The following is a 20875-nucleotide window of genomic DNA, read 5'->3' on the forward strand; positions in this document are numbered from 1 at the left end:
TGAAGAGGATTAAAGTAGAAATTCATCGATCAAAAAAACCAACACTGCAAACACTATGAACCATAGTCAGCAGGTGCCTTCTTTTCCAAATAAGCACAGCCTTAAACATATTAAGTAAAACATAAAAGAAAAATTGAGGTTTATTAGGAAAATGCTTCAAATATCTTACTGCTGTCCAGTTTTACCTAAATCTTATGTAAAATATGGGCTAATAAAATAAGTTCAATTGATTTATATAAGCAACAGTTTCAATTAGCAAAATACATGGGAGAAAAGTAAGCACTTTTTACTAACTTTTCTCCCCACTGACAATATGCATATAGCAAATCAATCTTAGTAAAGTAGTGCAATTAAATTGTTAGCACCTTCTACTATGTGTATAATCTTTGTGAGATAAGGAGTAAACGTGAAAGCATAAAACATCAGCTTAAATACTCTCATGAGACATAGAATTTTTACCAATTAGAAATATGCTTAATTGAGTCACCTTGTGCTCCACAGTCACAACACACATCATTTCCAGTCATCCTCTGGACTTCAGATATAATTTCTTTTGTCAGTTCCTGGACAATATTATTTTCTCCTGTGTTATCATCTCCTTTGAATGCGTTATTTAAAGCTTCCTCTTTGCTGTTTTGTAGCACAGATGTCCATCTAAAATGGCAGTAATATTTTGCTATTAAATGTTTCGGCACTTCTAACGTTCAAGGTAACGTCTCAGTAGAACACCAGTATCAAAAATAAAATTAGCAAAGTAACTCACATTTGACATTCCTGTTCGTCCTCTGCTTGAAAGTGGTACGTTCTGTCGTCTGCACAATAAATAATTCACATACTGATTAAAAAAAATGATTGAAAAACTGATTTTGCAGAAATCTCTCAGAAAAATCTAAAATTAATTGATGTATGACTCCTGAGGTCTCCAATCTCATCACTGGAGCGCTGACAGGCAAAAAGTCTATTTAGCAAGTTTCACTCTTACTACCTACAGTTCATCTATGTTTATACCTATGTTTATACAAGGTGGCTTGTTGCTCTTTAAACAGAAACTGTTTTCTTCAATGCTGTGCTTCTGTTGCATAAGCAGCAGAAGAGCATAGTAATTTATCCGTGTTCTAGATTTAACCTCAGTAATCACAAGTCTAAAGTTCTGCGGGGGGGGGGGGGGGGGGGGGGAGTGGTGAGTAAAATATAGAGTCCATATTTGAGTTTATCTGCGTATGTAAGAAAGATATAAAGTTTCCAAATGAGCTCTTAAAACCACAGTAATCAAAAATGGCAAAACAAATTTGCCAGACAAAGTCCGAACTACTATCAGAATAAGCCCCAAGCTGTTTCAATTAAATCAGGCTCAAAAGTTTCAATTTACTACTACTTTTGTAATTCTAAGCATTGTTATCATAGTGTACTATTAAAGAAAAAAGCATAATACATTTTAAGTCTATGAAACAAATGAGATAAGATATAGTTTAATGATTGAGTTGGAGTTAAAATTAGAATAGTTGATAAGAAGAACAGAGCTAAAGCTACTGGCAAAAAGATAATTCTAGGCTGAAAATTCCTAAAGTTTGAAAAATATTCAGGCAAAAAGGTATTAAAAGATAGTTTCGAACATGGGAAATAGTAAGAGACTGAGGATATAAGAAAGGACAGAAAGGGAAGTGCTAGATAAAGAATAAGAGATTTTATCTTGCCATGATACAGCAATTTGCAGTTTTTAAAAAACAAGGAATGTTTTTCAACTCTAGTAAAACAAAATGAAAAAGTGATCTGGAGAAGGCTAAGAGGCCGGTTATGCCTTGTCATATGTATGATGGGTCAAATGATAATGCTGTGATAAGCTGATATTGGGCAAAATGTGATGTGGTCATCAACAAAGAAAGAAAGTGTAAAAGTAAACAGGGAAGACCACTTGCTTGTGCAGAGATGGAAAAGCTGTACATTGCATACATGAGTACTAGTCTATTAACATAAATAGCATATCTTACATTTACAAATACAAAAGAACTTTATGCTCCGATAAAGGAACAAATGATGAATAGATTTACATTCTTCTCACCAAATAATTTCAGATATATATTTTAGTAATATATTTTTATTGAGTCCATAAATATAATACTAATATGTCCCAGTGAGAAAACAAAGGAAACCTGCTACTATACAATGTTGTATCATCCCATTCGGTTCCCAAAATTATTCAGTTTTGGTGTTTTTAATATGTAGACTCTTTATCTCACCTTTGTATGTTATGAGATTACAAAACTAAAAAAGTTTTCAGTATTTTCTTCACAGTTGCATAGAGACCACTATGCTTAGATTTTAAGAAGTTTTGTCATGGTTTAAAAGCTTCTTTTGATTTTGTACAAAAGTCATAACTTTTCAAGACAATAAGCTATGACATTTTCAATATAAAGAATGATGTCACAGAAAAAACATTGTTACTCTATTGTAAGGTAGCACAAAATGATACAGAAAGAAGGAGTAAAGACAGCTTTAAAAACAAGTGGTTTTCCAAAGATACAGGTACAATTAGTTGCATTATGCTAAAATAAGTGAAATGGTAAATTGTCATAGGAAGGGCATTTTATAAAGGGAAGCATTCTACAATTGCAAAAATGTTTAAGTGGGTTATTGACACATCTACAGAAATAATGCAAAACTCTTTTGATATTAGCTGCAAGTAAAAAGACCTAAACAACAAACCTACGTGATATGAGATCAAAACATTTTTTCTCCTCTGGGTTTGTTTTCACTTGGCAGGTTAACAGATTGAGCTTTGCTGGAGGTCGGTTAGCCTATATGAAGATAAAACATACACATTTTAGTATATTGATACTGACTGAGCCCTGCAGTCCAGAAACACAGGATAACATCCCACTGGCCAAAAAGCCTTGACAAATGGCTGTTACTTTAATTTTCAAGGTACTCAGATTTTGATTTATGTTTTCTTCTGCATCATGGTTTGTAAACTTCATTATCTTATATCAGGCTGTTTTGTTCACTGATAACTGGATAGACACCAGAATTTTGAAAGGGGAAAGGGGTAAAATCACTTTAATTATCACTACTCCGATCACCTTACCAGTAACACTTATCTGAAGGAATCAGGTATGACAAGGAGACAGACTGATTTTACCCAAGTTTAATCCTCCAATATTTAGACATTTAGTTTAAAAAAATTAGTTGTCTAGGTTTTCAATAATCAAATAATTTTACTCCTGCTAATGTTTTTAAAGAAAGCCTAGATAACCAGTTTAGAAAAAATGCTCAATTTTTAAACCAGTGAAGGGACACATTAAAGGAAAATAAGAAGTTTGCACAGAGAAGTCTTGCAACAAACATATGCAAAACTAAATTGGAGATAGTTCATTACTAAAAAATGTAGTGAAACAAAATATAGTCTACAATGATATACATTTTCTAGTCAAATTCCTCTCAGCTATTTCAGTTCTTTATTGAGTAGAAAGTGCCAATGTTTTACTAAAAGCAAAATGCACAAGCAAACTTCATTTTGAAAAAGTCTCATAAAGGCTACAAAAACTTTTCAAATAGCATCTCTGCAGTAATCTCTTCTTTCCCTTAACCTGCCTGTCCTGCAGACCTGAGGTAGGACCTAGAAGGACATTGTGTTTGCAAACTTGATTTGAGGAATGGCTTGCACTTGCTACAATGGATAACTAGTTTCACTCTTGTTTTAGAATAATTAAAGCAGATTTAACTAGAGAGACTCTGCTCTAGACAATAGCATCTGAAAAACAGTAATTTAAATCATTAGGAAAGTACTATTACAAAGATAGCAATATACATAAACACATAACCACACTTACTGTTGCATTCTAACAATTTTAATCTACCAAGTTGCTAAAACAAGATTTAATCATCTAAACAAGAACTATCAAATGAAGCTGAACTACCAAATAATGTAATTAACTTGCAATGAATCATAAGATATGTAGACCTTCGCAATCTCTTCTAAATTTATTGATGAAAATATTTCATTCAAAAAAGAAGGGAGAACAAGTCTGAAGAGTACAGATCTCCTTGAAACAATCTCATAAAACGATGTAGCTGACCAAAAAAGAACAACATCATCATATCTGAAGACCAGTAAAAAAACAAAAACCATGGAGAAACATAAGGAGGGAAACAATTACTTTTTTTTTCCTGTTTAAAAAAAAAGGGGGGGGGGGGGGAATAAACATGGTGTCCTTGAAACAGCACACTCATGTTTTGCCCGATGTAAGCAGTAGACATAACAAAGTCATGCATGCTTTGAAACAACAAACCTGCAGGTCACTTGCTGGGCAATGTAAAAGAAATTGTACCCAAGAGAGGTTCTGGAGGCAGCAAGATGACAATTAATTGACAACCTCGTTGTATACTCTGCCTAGTAAACAGCTTTTCAAATTCCAGACATTTCTTTTAGTAGTAAAACTGCATACAGTTTTCATTATTTTAGCCTATCAACAAGAGTTCTTTTTAACTAGAAGCACACAAGAAAACATCTTGAAAATGCTAGCTTGGGCCCATTTTCTCGGTTATATTTAAATATACTTATTATCTACAGCACTGAAGTTTCCAGTGTTTACATTCTTAATGTAACTGTCCAAGAAGTATCCAGAAGCTGCATATAATGAAAATACAAAATAAAGCAAACAAAAATCAAAATATAAGTATTTGGTAAACAAGCCACTGGGCAACTCATATATACCTTTCTCACAGGCTCTATGAGAATGTAAAAATGCAAGTAAATTCAGGTTAAGCAAGAATCCACTTGCTGCAGGACTTTGGACCTGAAGCGCATTCAGGACCTAACTAGTTTTCTATAACTTACAAAAAAATGAAGCTGTAAACGGATCCACTAAAATGCTTGAGAGAGCTCTGAAGAACCATTATACATAGAACTCATCTCTCTCAGTAGGAGAATGCAGCGTAAGAACTCCATATCAGGATCTGAGAACCCAAAGAAATGGCTGCAACAACTTAAAACACATCCTGGGCCAATGTGCTGATCTTGGAATCCAAACATATTCCAAAGCTTTTAACTGAGGACCTCCTAACCTCAAGTCAAAATTAACAAGGGTATTAAAAAACCCTGACATCTTCACATGTGGCTGATACCACTTCATTCATGCTTCTATCCTAGAGCCAAATAACAGCCCCCCCCCCCCCCCCCCCCCCTCCCTGGCATCTGCCCGTCACTTGGTGGACAACACACTTCCACCACATGGCAGATGATGCCTGGGGAGAAGTTAGCACCACAAGACAAAGTGAGATAAGGCTGTATAAATTCCTTAGCCACACTAGGCTGGATCTGGACATTTGGCAGGATTAGGAGACACTAGAAGTAGAAAATGGTAACAAATGTGTAACTGCTACTACAGTATTTGTTTGAAACCTCTGAGCTTTTTTCTTGCTCGAGTCCCTGATTAGACAATTAAATTTCACACTACTGCTGAATTTTTGGACACCCATGTTAACACATCAACACTCTGAAAAGATGTGCTGCCACCTTTCATGCCATACACACAGACATCAGCATCAACTCATGTTCCTTCCTGCAGAAACGGTAACCCTCTATCCTGCAAAACTGACTTATAATCTGTTCTGGCAACAATCAGTAAATGTAGGAATCAAAAGGTTAGGCCTCTAAGACAATACCGAGGAGTGCCATGATACAGAGCTGATTTTTACAAAAGGCACAAGCAAATGTGTCCACTTACTTAGCAGACTGGTTGGCTGATTTCATCGTGCATTTTTTCTGGGTATCACAGTGATTTACTTAAGAATCAAAAGATTAAATCTGATTCTTTTGCCTTCAGATTGTCCTGTTAATCATAATGGTAGATTAAAGTTTCCAGCAGTAAAGAAAGACAACAACAACAAAAAGATTCCTTGATATTCCTTGATTATATTCCTTTTTTTGCAGACAACCAGCAAATTCCATTGAAGCTCTTTAAACACAAATCAATTTTGAGGAATTTGAGGTTCCTCAAATGTAAGTTTTTTCCCTTGTGACTTCTTGACCTGGAAACCACTTAGGAATTCCTATTTACATGGTTCAACCTGCTTCTATCATTGTTTTTTTCATTCACATGCGTTAAATTGCAGTCAGGTAGATGTCAGAAAATTTCAAACTGCTAATAATTACACAAAGGAGCAGCGTCTGGTTTTCCATCAACCATTGCCTTGCACGTTGCTCTATGAATGCTAAATTCTTTGAAGCTTTTAGTTGTCTAGAAGTATAACTTCTGTACATACGCCAAAGCAGACACGTGTATTCAGCATTACAGCTGGATGACTGACAAAGAACCAACCATAGTCTCTCCATCCGTATCAGGAGAGCACTTGGCAGGCGAGTTTAAGTCAGAATACAGCATGTGCAACTGCCTGAAGATAGCTGTTCTGAAAACTAACTAAAAAAACAGTCCCTCATAAATAGAGGCTACTCAAACAAAAACCAGAAAGCCATGAAGAATACTTTGCCTTTAGAGGAAAAAGTTTGAATTTGACAAAGCAAGCAAAACTGACAACTGAATTTGAGAGATGGTTCATTTTGATGAACGGCTGGGAAGAGAGAATGACACGTCATATTTGAGAGACCAGGAGATACCAACCCTGAGAAATCTTGGAAATCAACGTTGCTTCAGTTCAGAGCAGCCCAGAAAATTCTCAACAAACAGAAATTACTTCTACCCATTCCCATGTATATAAAACAAGCATCAATTTTTTACACAAAACTGCTATCAATACATAAGGGGAAAGTGAGCAAATAAGTAAAAATACTTTTTAGGAATGTATTTTAAACAAGAAGGTAATTGTTTATTTTGTAATATAAAAAGATCAAGACCAAACCTGTGAAACCCACATAACTAAACCCACATTTAAGTATCTACCTTAGCAACTGATTTCCAGCTACAGCTCCACTGATTTCAGTGGGAACTTACTGCTTCTAAAAATGTTAGACCATCTGGTAGACAGCTTATAAAAAAAGAACAACAACAGTATCTTGATAGACTCAGTAACTGTACTTGCATATGAAAGTTCTAAAATTCTGCTCTACAAGTGGATTTTGTAGCCTCTGCCAGCTCTGAGCTGCCCTAGCTACGCTCCTACTGGTACCACTACTGCTTGTCCAATGCCAAATGCATTTACAGCACATGGAGACACCAGTATAGAACAGACTAACAGACTTTTCTCTAAGAAAGACACCCTCATATGCACTCAAATGAGAACAGGGATAAACTGGTGGACAATCCCAAAGCCATAGTAATAACTCTACTTTGCAGGCCTGGTTTTGCACTCCTCCTTAACTCCTGGTTGTCAACTCAGAAGGCAACAGCTTGTGGTTAGATGCACAAATGAGAGATTGATTAATTTTTGCTGCCAGGGTCAACTTGTAGTCATAGCAACAGGCATAACAGGATGAAGAACAGAACGGTTCATAACAGGATCAAGAAACAGGACTGTTTATTAGACCAAGAATGGGAAATACTGTCACTGAGTTGATTTTGCCTTAAGAAACTTTTTAAAAGTTTTGAGAAAGCAATATAAAAAGAGAAAAGTTATGGGAAAGCAAAACCAGCTGAGTTCAAAGCCAAGTGTAGTAGGTCCAAAATATGAAAGTATACAGTTTTAAAACTTGAAGTATAAATATAAGAAGTTTTTTAATGCATTTCAAATATTGGTAGCCAAGAAAGAGGGACTTCTAACTCTCTACCTCTTGTCATTCTGGTAGAAGTTGCCTTCAGAGTTGATTTTCCCCTACAGCTATTCCCCAGGAAAGCTACCTTCGTAACAGATTACCCATATAGCAGCAAAGCTGGGGGAGAGAAGAGATTCAGCATTCTCTCAGTTTGTCTTGTAAATATGAAAAGTTGTTTAACCCATATCTAAAAGATGGCTTAATGCCCAACCATATCTTTCCAAAAAACCAGTTAGAATTTGTATTTTTTGATAGCCTAGTACAATATGAACACTTTACATGAACTGAGTCATTAAAAAAGCCATTTTTTTCCCATTAACAGCCATGAGCATTAAAACAGTTGTATTTTTAGATACTGTGTATGTCTTGACATATTTCTGAAAGACTGCCTTAAAAAAAATGTATCCATCACATTCAAAACACTGCATCAGGAATCTAGCTAATTCCAAATTATAAATATAGAGCAGCATAGCTTGCCTTTTTGTATTAGCAACCATGCACATAAAATACTGTAAACAAATACTTACTGTACCATGGGAAATTGTAAGAAAACCATTTTTAACTGAGCACTTCCTTTTCTGCCACACTTTTCTGATTCTGGTTTAAAGGGGGGGGAGAAAAAAAAAAAGTGACTCAGTTTTTAATACATTTAGTATTACATTACTTCAGCTCTTAGGACCTAATTTTTTTTTTTTTTCAGTAGAATCCAGCAGTACTTACCCATCACTTTTCTTGTACAGACTACCATTTCGTTCAGTGCCATGTTCCTTGTTTCCCTGAGGCTGATGTAAACTGTAAGCTGTACTCTGACGAATCTGAGAATCCTGAAATATACAGAACAGCAATTTGCAATGCATTCCACCATTTCAACCAAAATATTCCCCCTATTAATGAGTTTCAGAGCCTCTCCTTCCTGATCTAATCCTACAGGCCAAACAAAGCACATTTTTCCTCCTCAGTGAGAGAGAACAAGATCCACTTCTTTTTTCAGAGGGCACAAAAAACATTTGAGAAGTAGCCATTATCAGCACGTGCCAAAATCCTCTTACTTGCTTTTATTTTAGCTTTGCTATTGGCCTTAATATATGGTGTTTTTAACCCAAAATTCAATTGAGCAGCGGGCTTTCCAACTCATGCAAACACTGCAGTGTACAAACACTAAAGATTATTACCACATGCAATTCCTAGTGCACCCTTCCATTGTAAAAAGACTACATACATAGATTTGAAGAAGTGGTCTTTCTTGTGGAAACTGAGTCAAGTTATTGTCCGAAAAGCAGAAGAGACCTCCTGGAAACATAGTTCAGGAGGCATACAGGAAAATCGAGAAGTTATTTTCATAAGAAGAATAATTTAAACCAAAATATCTTGAACAAAGTAGAATTCTGGGACAAGAAGTGACAAGGATTAACTAACCTTCTCACTGCTCTCAGAACTACCCAGAGGCAGGACCCACTGTTGCCAGAGTCCAACTTCTTAAAAAATAAGAACCTGATAATGAGGAATCTGATGTATCATGCTATATTAGCAGAAGTAACATGATGGGATGGACTTTGCAATGCCTACAATAACAATGACTGGTACTTATAATATTTATTGTTTTCTTTTCTACTATCTTTGCTCTATGGACATAATACACCTCTGTTATATATGGCAGATAATACAAGCATAGCAAGGAAAAAAGACACAAAGCAAGCAGCTCACTTAAAAGACTATCTGAGCTATTCTAAGCAAAAACCTAAGACCTATTAAGAAATAAACTTACTAATTTGATAAAAAAAAAATCTCTTTTGCTAAAGAGATAGTGTGTCTCAGATATACTGGGAGTACAATCACAGGATACATCATTTGGGGTTTTCAGAGCGTACACATGATAAAATAGAATATACAGTGATCTAAAAAGTATGAATTAAGAAGATAGTTTCTCTCTAACTACAGTTAGCTTCATACACTTTATTAGCCTAAGTATAAGACATCTCTGAATAAAAGCAAGGGGAAGAGACCAGCTAAAACCAAGAACACACTTGGACTGTCCTTTTCCCCAGAGAATGCCAGCTCAGATGGAATGTTGCTCCTTTACAAGCTCCAGCAGTAGATTCTGCTACCAAAGCTACTAATGCAGCCAAAGGTGTTCAGGATCCTCCTCAACAGTAGTGACAACACAACATGCCCGAAATATGATGGTAGGGACAGAGCTACCACCTACACCCCTCTTCAGTGCACTTGGGACTCCACACCTCCAAGCTGCAGGATTTCAGGCTCATCCTGAATACAGCACTGGAGCTCAGTGGTCCCAAGAACCATGAGCTGAGCTCTAGGCAGGCTGCAGCACTGCTTGGTGCTCCTTTTCAGCAGAAGCAACCTGTGCCCACTTCCCTGCCTCTCAGCTAGTGATCTAGAAACCTGTATCAGGTAGCTACAACATTCATCTGAGGTTTTTAAAGGCACTACATAACCACCACTTAAATGTCAGTGCCTGACAAAGCATCCCTTTAGATTTAAACCAGTCTGTTTACTGTTCCTCTGCAGCCTGTTTACACAGAATTATTTGGTTTTGCACTGTGGCTGCCCAACATAAGAACAGAACAACATTTAAAAAAATTCTCGACACTCATTAAGAACCGCTGCATGCATACATTTACTGACTTCTGAAGAAAATCTGATCTGACATTGCTTGTTGTGTCTTACTAATGCCTTGATCTCTGCCTCCCATTAGTCAGTAAAGTAACTCCATTCCCAAGAAGATTAGAGGCCTTACAGGAAATTAATTTCAGTTCTCCACATCCTCAATTACGTAAAGATTTCAGATGACCTGCAACACCTGCCCATAAGACCATTCCCATTACTTAAGACTGTGCTGCTACTTTTTGTGCATTATTTTCTGCTGCATTTCAGCTACCTCCCTTCAGCTGTTTTTTACGCTCAGCTGCTGTGTTTGGCCAAACTGGCAAGCCAATAATACAAGCTTCCTGCCGTATTTCAACCAGAGAGGGAGCTGCTGTAGCTGACGTGTATTTCCACACATTCACTACTATGAGCAGTATCTTTAAAAAATGTAATACTATTTCATGAAAAGAACTTAAGGATAAGACAAGGAGATTTTCAATTTTAAATCCTTGATTCAGGCCACGTCAAAATCAATAGTGTCCAACATAATTGCCAGATGATGGATTTCCACAACTCTTTGACAAACAAATTCATGATTTTGATCTAGCTCCTAACAGACGGGATGCCAGACCGCAAATCACTATTACAATTAACATCCTTCCAGGCAATTTCAGCATGCCTTTTCCATATGCAGGCTCCCCAAAGGATCTTCCCTTATTTCTGGTTTGCATATTGCACATAACAGGAGTACAAATCACAGATAACAGGGTCAGACCCAGTGGCCTCATCAGAGGAGCAGGAACAATGTACATTACCTATGAGAGGAAACAGATCACTGCAGGATATAGGACATACCTAGCACAGAGTATTGTCATTTTAAATATCTCTTGAAAGTAACAAGATCAGACAAGACTGAAGTACACAAGCCTAAGAAACTGAACTTTGTCCACTTTATCAGCTTTGAAATGCAGATAGGCATACAAAAAAAAAAAAGCGAGTCATTTCATTGCAGCATGTTTATAGTGAATCACCTCGCTGACTGTAAAGAGGCTTGAAATGATCTCTTCCAAAGCCTTATAAAGACCGACTGACTTCTAAATCAAGCTGAATAGCATAGCTAAAAGTGAAAGAAATGTGAAAACAGTATTCTGTAAAGATGGTCTGTGACTACTGATAAGAGAGATTCTAAAAACCTATTTATCAGCCCCACTATTTGAACACAACAGAACTTTCCATACAAGATGCCTTAACTTATACACAGCAAATTTTAGCTAGCCATTCCACAGCTCCCATGGAGCAGGATTTTAGACTGTCTGGATCACACCTGCGCGTAAAGCTGCCAAAAAGCCCTTACAGCTCTCCAAGAGCCTGAGCTTCTCTTGCATTTGCAGGATCATTGCCCAAAGGATGTTTCAGAGGTCCATCCCTTATCTATTACAGCCCCACAAAGCCTCCAACAGATATATCTGCCAGAACCCCCTGCAGGCAGCCTCTCCTATAGCACAGCCACCATAATTTTTGCCAAGAAACACAAAATTTATCCTATTTTCCAGTGGCCTAAATAGATTACAGGTTCTCCCAAACATGTAGAAGCAGCAGAACCAAATCTCAACACAACAGTAAGGCTACCTTCAGAGAGGACACAGGAAAGAGAGAAATGAAGGCAATACGACTCTAAGGTTGACCCCGAAACTTGTAGGAGCTCTACAGTTTGAAAAATAGAAGTTTAAAAATTAAAAATTATGGAGGTGTACACACAATGACGTTTCAAAAAGAAGTTTCAATACAAACCAGGTTTGAGGAAGTTCTGTGCAGGAGGAAACTACGTACACAGGCACAACAAAAAAGGTTCACCATGTGTGTTTCTGTCCTTTTTTTTTTTTTTTTTTTAAATACAACAGAAACAGTATTTGTCAACATTCTATTATTTCATACATGAAGTCCATTTTAATTAAAAATACATATATCTCCAAAATCTTGCAAATCAAGCAACTGGATTTAGTTCCCAAAAGAGAGTGAAAAGGAAATCACCAATTTGTCTTACAACAATTTTCTTTCCCAAGAAAAACTCTTTTTTTTTTGGTAATACAAAAAACAGAAGAGGAGAAAAAAAGAACCAGTCTTTTCATACCAACAGAAAAAAGCTCAGAGGAAAAAATCCAGTTTCTTGAAATCTGAATGGAAATCATGCCAACTATTTTCATTAAAACATAGTAACACTTACTCTCCTAGACTTCGGTCACAAAACGTAAATGCGTTTCAGGAAGGAAAAAGAAATCAGTTATAGTAAAAGAAATTACAGTGCAACAAGAATAATATTAGTGGGTCGTACAGTAAATTATACCAGGATTGTTTGGCATCCCACTGATTAATTGATGTTTTCAAAAAACTTTAAAAATAATTATAGTACTTCTCATGCTCTGTAGGTAAGCATCTATATCTAAATTTGCAGAATAAATAAATAATGAATATAGCATAAAGCACTTTTTACACTTGTATTTTTAAATGCAACAAAACCAGTACAAATAATAAATTTATGTGTATTATTACATTTTTCAGTCTGTGAAAAGATGTGTGCTCACCACATCTTCCATATACATTTAATACCAGTATCAGTGATAAACAGGTAAACATAGAGAAGCAACACTCCCAGCAACCATGAAACCCAACTGCTTCTATTACCTCTCTTGAACAAAGACCCGAATAAAATAGGAAGCCTGCTAACACACCCTAAACAGCGAAGACTCCTTACTGAGAGTGGACGATCAATGGTGAATCCCAAGTAGTCACCATTTCCACGAGGATCACTAGGCTTTCATTCCACAGAGCTCAAATTCGGAAGTTTTTAGCAAATACACCCCTCAGTGAGTCCTAAATGCCAGGCAGAACCTAAGAAAGTGCCTGCAAACTGTATGGGACTTTGTACACAATGGTCATTATCACAAACTTCACATGGTAACAAACAGCACCTCAAAGTGAAGAGTATTTAAGACTGTTCAAATGCCTATCAGCAAGTCACAGAATAACAGAATGGTCTGGGTTGGAAGGGACCTTTAAAGATCATCTAGTCCAATCCCTGAGCCATGGGCAGGGACATCTTTCACTAGATTAGGTTGCTCAACAACCATCATCTGGCCACCAGTAAGAGCTAGGAGTCACCACAACCTTTATGGGAAGATGAAAGCAAGACTGGAAAAGATAAAGGAAGTCTGAGCTCTACAGACTAAACTATTTCACTGTGATCCCTCTCAGAAACAGAATCTGAAAAGGGGGGAAGAGGCTCATTCATCACTTACGCATGGCCCTGCAACCACACAAAGGAAGCTAGCTGGCATTTATTTATATGAAGAGGAAGCACTAGCAATCTGAAACAAAAGTAGACCCAATATTTAGGATTAGATTATACAAAAGATGCTTGCTTCCAGATCATAGTTTGCCAAATAAAACTACTCCAGAATTCTTTGAATCTAACAGCAATCATAACCGAAACTCAAAAAAATACTTGTTAGATTGCTGAACTGACCCAGCTCTTACATGTTTGAAAACTGGCATCTTGCAGCAGAGTAGCTTAATTGTCATTTTTGTAGAGGATGACAAGAGGTGTTTTGGGATTTGAAGTTCAGTTTTACATAATCTTTATATAGTTTGGAATATTATTCTGAGATAAGACTGTACTAATGGAGTCTCCTTGATACTGACAAAGTTCTTCCATTCTCAGTTTGAGCAACATAGACACCAGTGTCTATTAGTTCACATACAGTGCACCATCTTAAGTATTTTTCTTTTTGTTACCAATATTGCAATTATTTTGCAGTAAGTCTCATATTTTTAGTGGGAATTCATTTAAAAAAAAAAAAAGCCTTTGTGAGAAACATTCACAGTATCAGCATCAAAACAAAGATGAATAAATGAAAGAAATTAGGTGGCTGATCAAAGTTAAAACAACTCTATTTCAACTACTAATATTACATTAGAAGTAACTAAAATGGGTATTCCAAAGTTAAACCACCTTATATGCTCACCTCTTTCTGATCAACCTGAAGTGCTGATTTTAAAATATCTCTAAGCTGTGTTAATTGTCGTCTTTCCTCATCTTGTGCTTGTTTAATCTTGAATGAAGAAAAACACAGGTTAAAAATAACATTATTGTTTCTTTTCAACACAGTTCTTCCAAACTTGCTACTGAATTGGTTCATTTTTCTGAGAAATGTTCAGCAAGAATGAAAACACAAAGTGAAAAGATAACGTGATCAGTTTATTTTCCTTTATATGTTCAGAAAACTTGATAATGGCTAGGATGTTGCTGGCTTAAGACTTTGATATTGCCTCACACTGTTCTTACTTCCTTGTGTTCAATTTGAAACCATGTTATTTTCCACTTAGTCAGTACACATTTTAGAGCAAAGGCTGTTTTCCTAACATTTTACACAGTGGGGTCCTGAACTAAAACTAAGGCTTCTGGATATGATATTAAACCAAAATTTTACTCAAAAATCTACTCAAAACCTTAAAATGCTGACTATTAAAACAGTCAGCCAACCTGAACCAAAATGATCACAGTTCTACTATAAAAAACTGTTTACAACACAAATGTGAAAGGTTGCTACTCACTGTATAAAGATCTGTGGAGAGTGTCTCAATTGAAGGCTTGAGACTTTCAACTGCTTTTAACCCATCCTGAAAGAAACTTAAAAACAAAAAGCAAACTGTTATTAAATTTTACTTTGTATTTTCTATTTAAAACATTGCCAAAGGAAGGTGTGCATATTATTATGCCATGCCATACATTTCAAAACATTAAACATTTTTTTTATGCATCTTTGACAGATCCACCTCTTTATTCCCACCATAGCTTATTCTAACATGCAAAATCCCCAATTAGATTCAGAACTGCCACAATCCACTGCCACGTAAGTATTCCTCATTCTCACCTTAAACACAGGTTCTCACCCCACTTTTTGAAGGCCCAGAACAAGCAAGATTCATCTGTAGAACAGCAAAAAAGCTCTAGCAGATACAAAATAATTGTGACTTCTTGGAGCCCAATAATTTAATGTCTGATGCAATCTTCTTACTAAAGGAAAACCCTTTTGTTTCCCAAGCATTGATTATGGCCTGTATGCAAACTGAATAGGAGACATATTACAGTATCATATGTATTTTTGTATTGGCACAGTAATGTAATCTATGCCAAGTATTCCAGGTCTTAAAAAAAAAAAAAAAGTGAGATTTGAAAAATAAATTTAAAGAAACCACAACTACACACACATTTGATTAAAAATTGCTGCACCATTTGCAACAGAAATATTTTCACTCTGGGAAGCAGACATGAAAGTGACAAGACAACACAGCATTTATGTTGTTGAAGCTTTATTAAATGGACAGAGCAGATGGTGAATCTGATTTTAAAAGCGACATAGCTATATAAGGAAAAAACCTACATAGATGCAGACTGGTCTTTTAAGATGAAAACTTACTGTTTTAACAGGTTAACAGCAGCTTTTTCAAGTTTATAGCTATGACTTTACTGCTATATTATTGATCCGTAAGACTACCATAAAAAAAAGTACATAATTCTAATGAGAGCTTCATGTTTTATTACTGAGTCCTCCAATTAATTAGAAAAAAACGATTCTTTCAATATAGTTTTATTCCACTGCTTATGCAATTTATTTTTCATGAGCACAGAATTAATTTAGATCATTGCTAGATACACTCAAAAAAGCCCATCAAAACTAATGGACCACTAACTAATAGACCAAACTAATAGCTCTGTTTCAAGAGTAGTTTACGAAATATGCCAAATTATTGTGCGTCACTCCTTTGGAACAGACAATTATATTCTATGGTACTAGCTCAACCTCATTACATGTTTTGGAATACAGTACAAAAGCAATGACTAATCTATGACAAAAGCAATTTGTCAAAAGACATCAGCAAGAACAGCTGAATCTTACATTTATTTTGAAAAATTTTAAAAAGTGTTATGATGATGTCAAGTGTTTAAAACAAAATATTGCTCCAGTTATTGTGTAGATATAAAAAAAACTAAAACATACTTGCACTGAGCATGAAAATACTTGATCAAGTTCTGAAGCAAGTCCACTCCTTTTTTAATCTTGATTTCATTGACTTTCAGCAGGTACTGTTAAAACAGTAATTCACAAAAGAAACTAATTATTACTGCTACAGTATTTTTTTAACATTTTATTTTCAGCTATATTTCAACAAGCTTTAACAGCTGCAGCTTTAGAAGACCCAAAAGACAACGCATCAAACAATGTCTTCAAGGGTTAATCACGCAAAAGCAATTGTTGTCACCACTGATTTTTGATACCCTGTGGGGATACTTCACTATGATTAGTTCAAATTGTTAAAACAGCCTTCATGGCTCCTAGTGGAAGCCTGTGTTAAAAGAAGCATAAAAGAGGTTGTGTAGTAAATTTAGGAACCCATTCTTAAACCTAGCAGCCCATCTAGGTATCTGTCTCACTAGTGGTTAAATTCATTGCTAAATAGATGTCATTGAGGAAGAAAGCAGTTTACTCAAAAAAAGTGAGGGATTATTTTAAGCATTTTTAAAATCTGCCTTCTGATTTTATCGTTACCTCTATCAATTCCTTATACACAGTAATTACAGCAAATTACAGTTTAGCAAGAGATTTTTAAAATTTACTGTCAAGCTAAAAAAAAAGTGTAATTAGTGTCCTTTTGCATAAGGCACAATCAAAGTCCACATTAAGTGATAGCTCCTCCCCTGAATGCCATAGCATGAAAGATGTCAGACATGCAAGCAGAAGTTAGAGGCTGACCAAATATTTACAGGAGCCTTTAACTGTCCATCAAATGACAATTTTTAACCCCTGCTTAGACAGTGACCTCCAAGCAAAGGAATGAACATCTTCTTAGCAATGCTCTAATGCATCTGGTTTTCCCCTACCTGCAGTACACCCTGAATGTTTTAAACCCACTGAAATAAGGTAGTATCCAAGTGCCAGTTTTCAATGTTGCAGCTTTTTACACTGGTTCAGGTGAACAGATGATTAGCCTAAATGTAGACATGTGCACTGGATAGTATTCAATTAGAAGAATCACCTCTCTAACTCCTGTTAATTTAAAATGTAGCTCTAGGCATCTGGTATTCAGTTCACTTTCACAATTTATAGAGAACTAGCTTGTACTTATGATACAACTTCAATATGTCACGCTTCTGATTTACTAACAAAATCAAAACAAAGTCCCCTTTTAAGACTATTCAGAGGTAACTGAGTTTAAACTTCTTTTCCCCCAAATCAGAAGAATACAGGATACACTTCAGCTATTCCACATTTAAGGTAACTTGATTCAATTTCACATATTTCACCCTGCATTTTACTATCACTACAACTGACTAAAGTGAACTCCTCCTATGCTGTGACACAGGAAGAGAGAAGCATCTGTTCCTGGTTGTTTTTCAGGAAGGATACAGATGGGCAATTAGCTGGCAACATCCATATGTTTATTGGGTACTCAAATCCCTTCATCAGTTTTGAATACTTTAGTCTGACTCCATATAGGAATGTGAAGCTTTCCTACTAAGTATCAGTGCATGCAGTTACTAAAATTGGTATTCTGGACAACTGCTATTGAGCTATGCTGGCATATGAGTGAAATTAGCTCTAATCATCATAGTAAAAACAGAAGAAACACCCGTGGTGTATTTTGAGTCAACACATAGAAAGAACGAACACAGCAACTTGAATTCCAAACCACGGAACCTGACATGCCCTTAAACGAACTGAACCAAAAACATTCACATCAGATTTAATATACTGCAAAATCACAAAGATTTCTAAGTAGAAACATTCTGAAACATCTTGAAAGACAACTGGATTCCATCCTTAGCACTTTTTTTTTCAGCACCAGCCCAACAGTGTGCTAGACTTGAGTCTCTCCTCATAATAACGCAACAGCTGTCAGCGTAGGGAACAATTCAGAGTATGATCTAGGGCTTAAAATAACTTGCAGTGAAGTAGGAGTGTAAAGGCTTACTTATTATCATCTCTCAGTCTTTAATTGAGCTTTGCATTATTTATTTTTTCTACAATTTACTTGCTAAGTGAAATTAGAAAAGATCTAAATTCCCTGCAGAGTTAGCACATCAGGATAAAAAAAAAGTGCTTTAGCAAATGGAGTCCACTAATAACTTAGCATTTCCCTTTAACATCACAGTTGCCATTAAACAATTTTGGTTTACAAAATTTTCCTAAAAATATTAGCAGAACAATACGAATTTCACGTTAAGTCTTACCTCACACATCTGTAACTGGAAGAACCTTCTTTCTTTCTCCATTTCTTCCGCAATTTCAGCTCCACTTATTTCTGTACGGATCATCCCATGCAGCTTAGCATGCTCTTTTTTCTCCTTCTCTATTTTTGTACTATAAGGCAAAGAATCAGTCAATGAAGTGAGAAATCCACAGCCTCTCAGGAAATCTGATTATTCACAAAGTCTACTGACAGATGCAAAGCCAAACTCTTGTAGCTTTGCATATGACTTACTTCAGATGACATTTCGTTTGAAATTTAACAATGACTAAAGATCAGCAATGACATACAGTAGCTGAAATTTAATTCAATCATCTGTTAAAATAATGTCCTGACAGATATTCCAAAAGAAGATACTAAACAAGAGGAAGATACTAAGTTCTTGCATTGAAGAAAAAAAATCCAGAAACAGAATAATGAATTTTAATTGAAAACGTAGGGGATGTTTAATCCCAACTGACCAAACACTGGTTAACAGAGTTCAATTATGTCACCAGTTTTATTGAGTCTTGCCTGTCATCAAGTCATCTTCTATATATACAGGGTTTCCCAAGCCAAAATCACATTTGCCATCTCTACTTGCTACTGAGCCAGTTGGCACTGGGAATGCCGGCCAGCCGGCTGTGTTGCAGACTTCAAAGTCTGCTAGACCAGCTGTCCTAATTCCCTAAAAGTTTCCATGAACATTTTCCAAGAGCTCTGAATAAAACAAGTTCTCCTGCAGAATGTAAATGAATAACCAATGCCTGCCATACAGTATAACTCCCCTAAACACACTTGTGCATTTGTTACAGCTATTCTACATATTATTCTGAAAGGCGGTAGCATAATTGTACTACACAGTTAGACAAGCCTGATATGAAAAAAGATTATTAATAGAAGAAAATACATGAGGGTATTTACTTTTCAGAGAAATACTTTTAGTTTGCCACTTGCACTGTTTAGACGCTGAAAATTCTGGAAAGAGTTTCCTGAGGAAATGCTATACTGCTTTTGAACAAGAGGAAGCATTATACGGGAAGCAGATGAAAGGAACAAATAACACATGCACTGTCGTACCTCCTCTTGGGCAGTCAAGTGTCTCTCAGCTCTCTCTCTGAGAAGATGACATGTCTCAAGTGCTCTCTTAACCTGATGTTAACATTACCATAACAGCTTATGGGAAAATGTCATAGATGGTCTAAGGACTTCCAGTCAACAATATATTCTGTACTTATACTTCTCAAGAATGAGGAACTGCCTCCTCTTACACCTCAAGCAGCAAGCGAAAACTAGAATTAATCCCATTAATCCCATCCTGTAACATTCCCACAGGGAAACATTTTGAACAGCAATTCAAAAAGCCCCACTGTGCTCTCCGTCCTGGCAGGCACAGCAGAGCCAGCCCAATGGAGTATTCCAGCTGCCAGCACATCCAGCCAGCACTACACTCCTTCTCAGCCCATCACATCCCCCCAGAAGCAGACATTCGGAGGGAAGCTCCTCTCCTTTGAAATAAATATTCTGAAAACCTTCACTCGCCTGAATAAAAACTCCAGATCCAGAATGCTCTGTTTTCATCAAAATAAGTCTGTACTCTTACCCACTTACTGCCAATTATGCCATTTTGTAGCCACAGAATACAGAGTCCAAACACAAGAATTAACAAGACATCAGTGGTGAACAAGGAAGATAAACCATTACAAAAAGATTCACAGAAAAGACAAATACGCAGCTCCTCTCTAGCACACACACTAGGGAGAGTTTACATTATATCATACTTGATAGTTCTAAAAGAGTCGAACCTCAGAGCAAAGATCCAGGATGTTTTTAGTTCTCTCAATTTTCACATTAATCTAACAATTCATGAGGCCAGAGAATTCACTGAAACGTGAGTCAAGCCTAATAACTATCAATTGCTATTGTACTGTATTTTCATTGTTTACAGAGAACAATACTTGAACATAGGATGACATAACCACCTCCAAAATTTTAAGAGCTTAACATGTCATAAGGTGTCTCTAAATGCTAGTTAAACCAAAAGACAACTAAAACTGCCAAAGAGTCAAACATTATGCACAATATTACAGCATACATTGTTTTGAGAAATTGAATTCCTTTTAAAAAGCGAGCTAGATTTCAGTGAGAGAGTCCTTTCTACTCTTTAAAGGATAAATCATACTCCACAGGCAAAAAGTAGTTAAACCAAGACTAAAGCATACCAGCATCTACCAAGTAATTCTACCAAGTAATTCATAGATATAAGACATCCTTGAA

General features: G+C 36.2%; 1 protein-coding gene across 4 annotated transcripts in view; it reads right to left on the minus strand.

The window, feature by feature from the left end:
- Positions 1-20875, minus strand: part of ASAP2 (ArfGAP with SH3 domain, ankyrin repeat and PH domain 2) — a 92803-nt gene that overhangs the window by 25268 nt on the left and 46660 nt on the right. For all 4 annotated transcript variants that reach the window (XM_052809431.1, XM_052809433.1, XM_052809429.1 and 1 more), the window contains exons 6-14: positions 18603-18732; positions 16372-16457; positions 14924-14999; positions 14335-14421; positions 8426-8529; positions 8233-8302; positions 2708-2795; positions 764-812; positions 488-654 (exon numbers count right to left, since the gene is read on the minus strand). In XM_052809431.1, coding sequence (XP_052665391.1) covers positions 488-654; positions 764-812; positions 2708-2795; positions 8233-8302; positions 8426-8529; positions 14335-14421; positions 14924-14999; positions 16372-16457; positions 18603-18732 — 857 coding nt within the window. The remainder of the gene's footprint in view (positions 1-487; positions 655-763; positions 813-2707; positions 2796-8232; positions 8303-8425; positions 8530-14334; positions 14422-14923; positions 15000-16371; positions 16458-18602; positions 18733-20875) is intronic.

This window comes from Harpia harpyja, chromosome 15 (assembly GCF_026419915.1).
Source record: "Harpia harpyja isolate bHarHar1 chromosome 15, bHarHar1 primary haplotype, whole genome shotgun sequence".
Lineage (NCBI taxonomy): Eukaryota > Metazoa > Chordata > Aves > Accipitriformes > Accipitridae > Harpia > Harpia harpyja.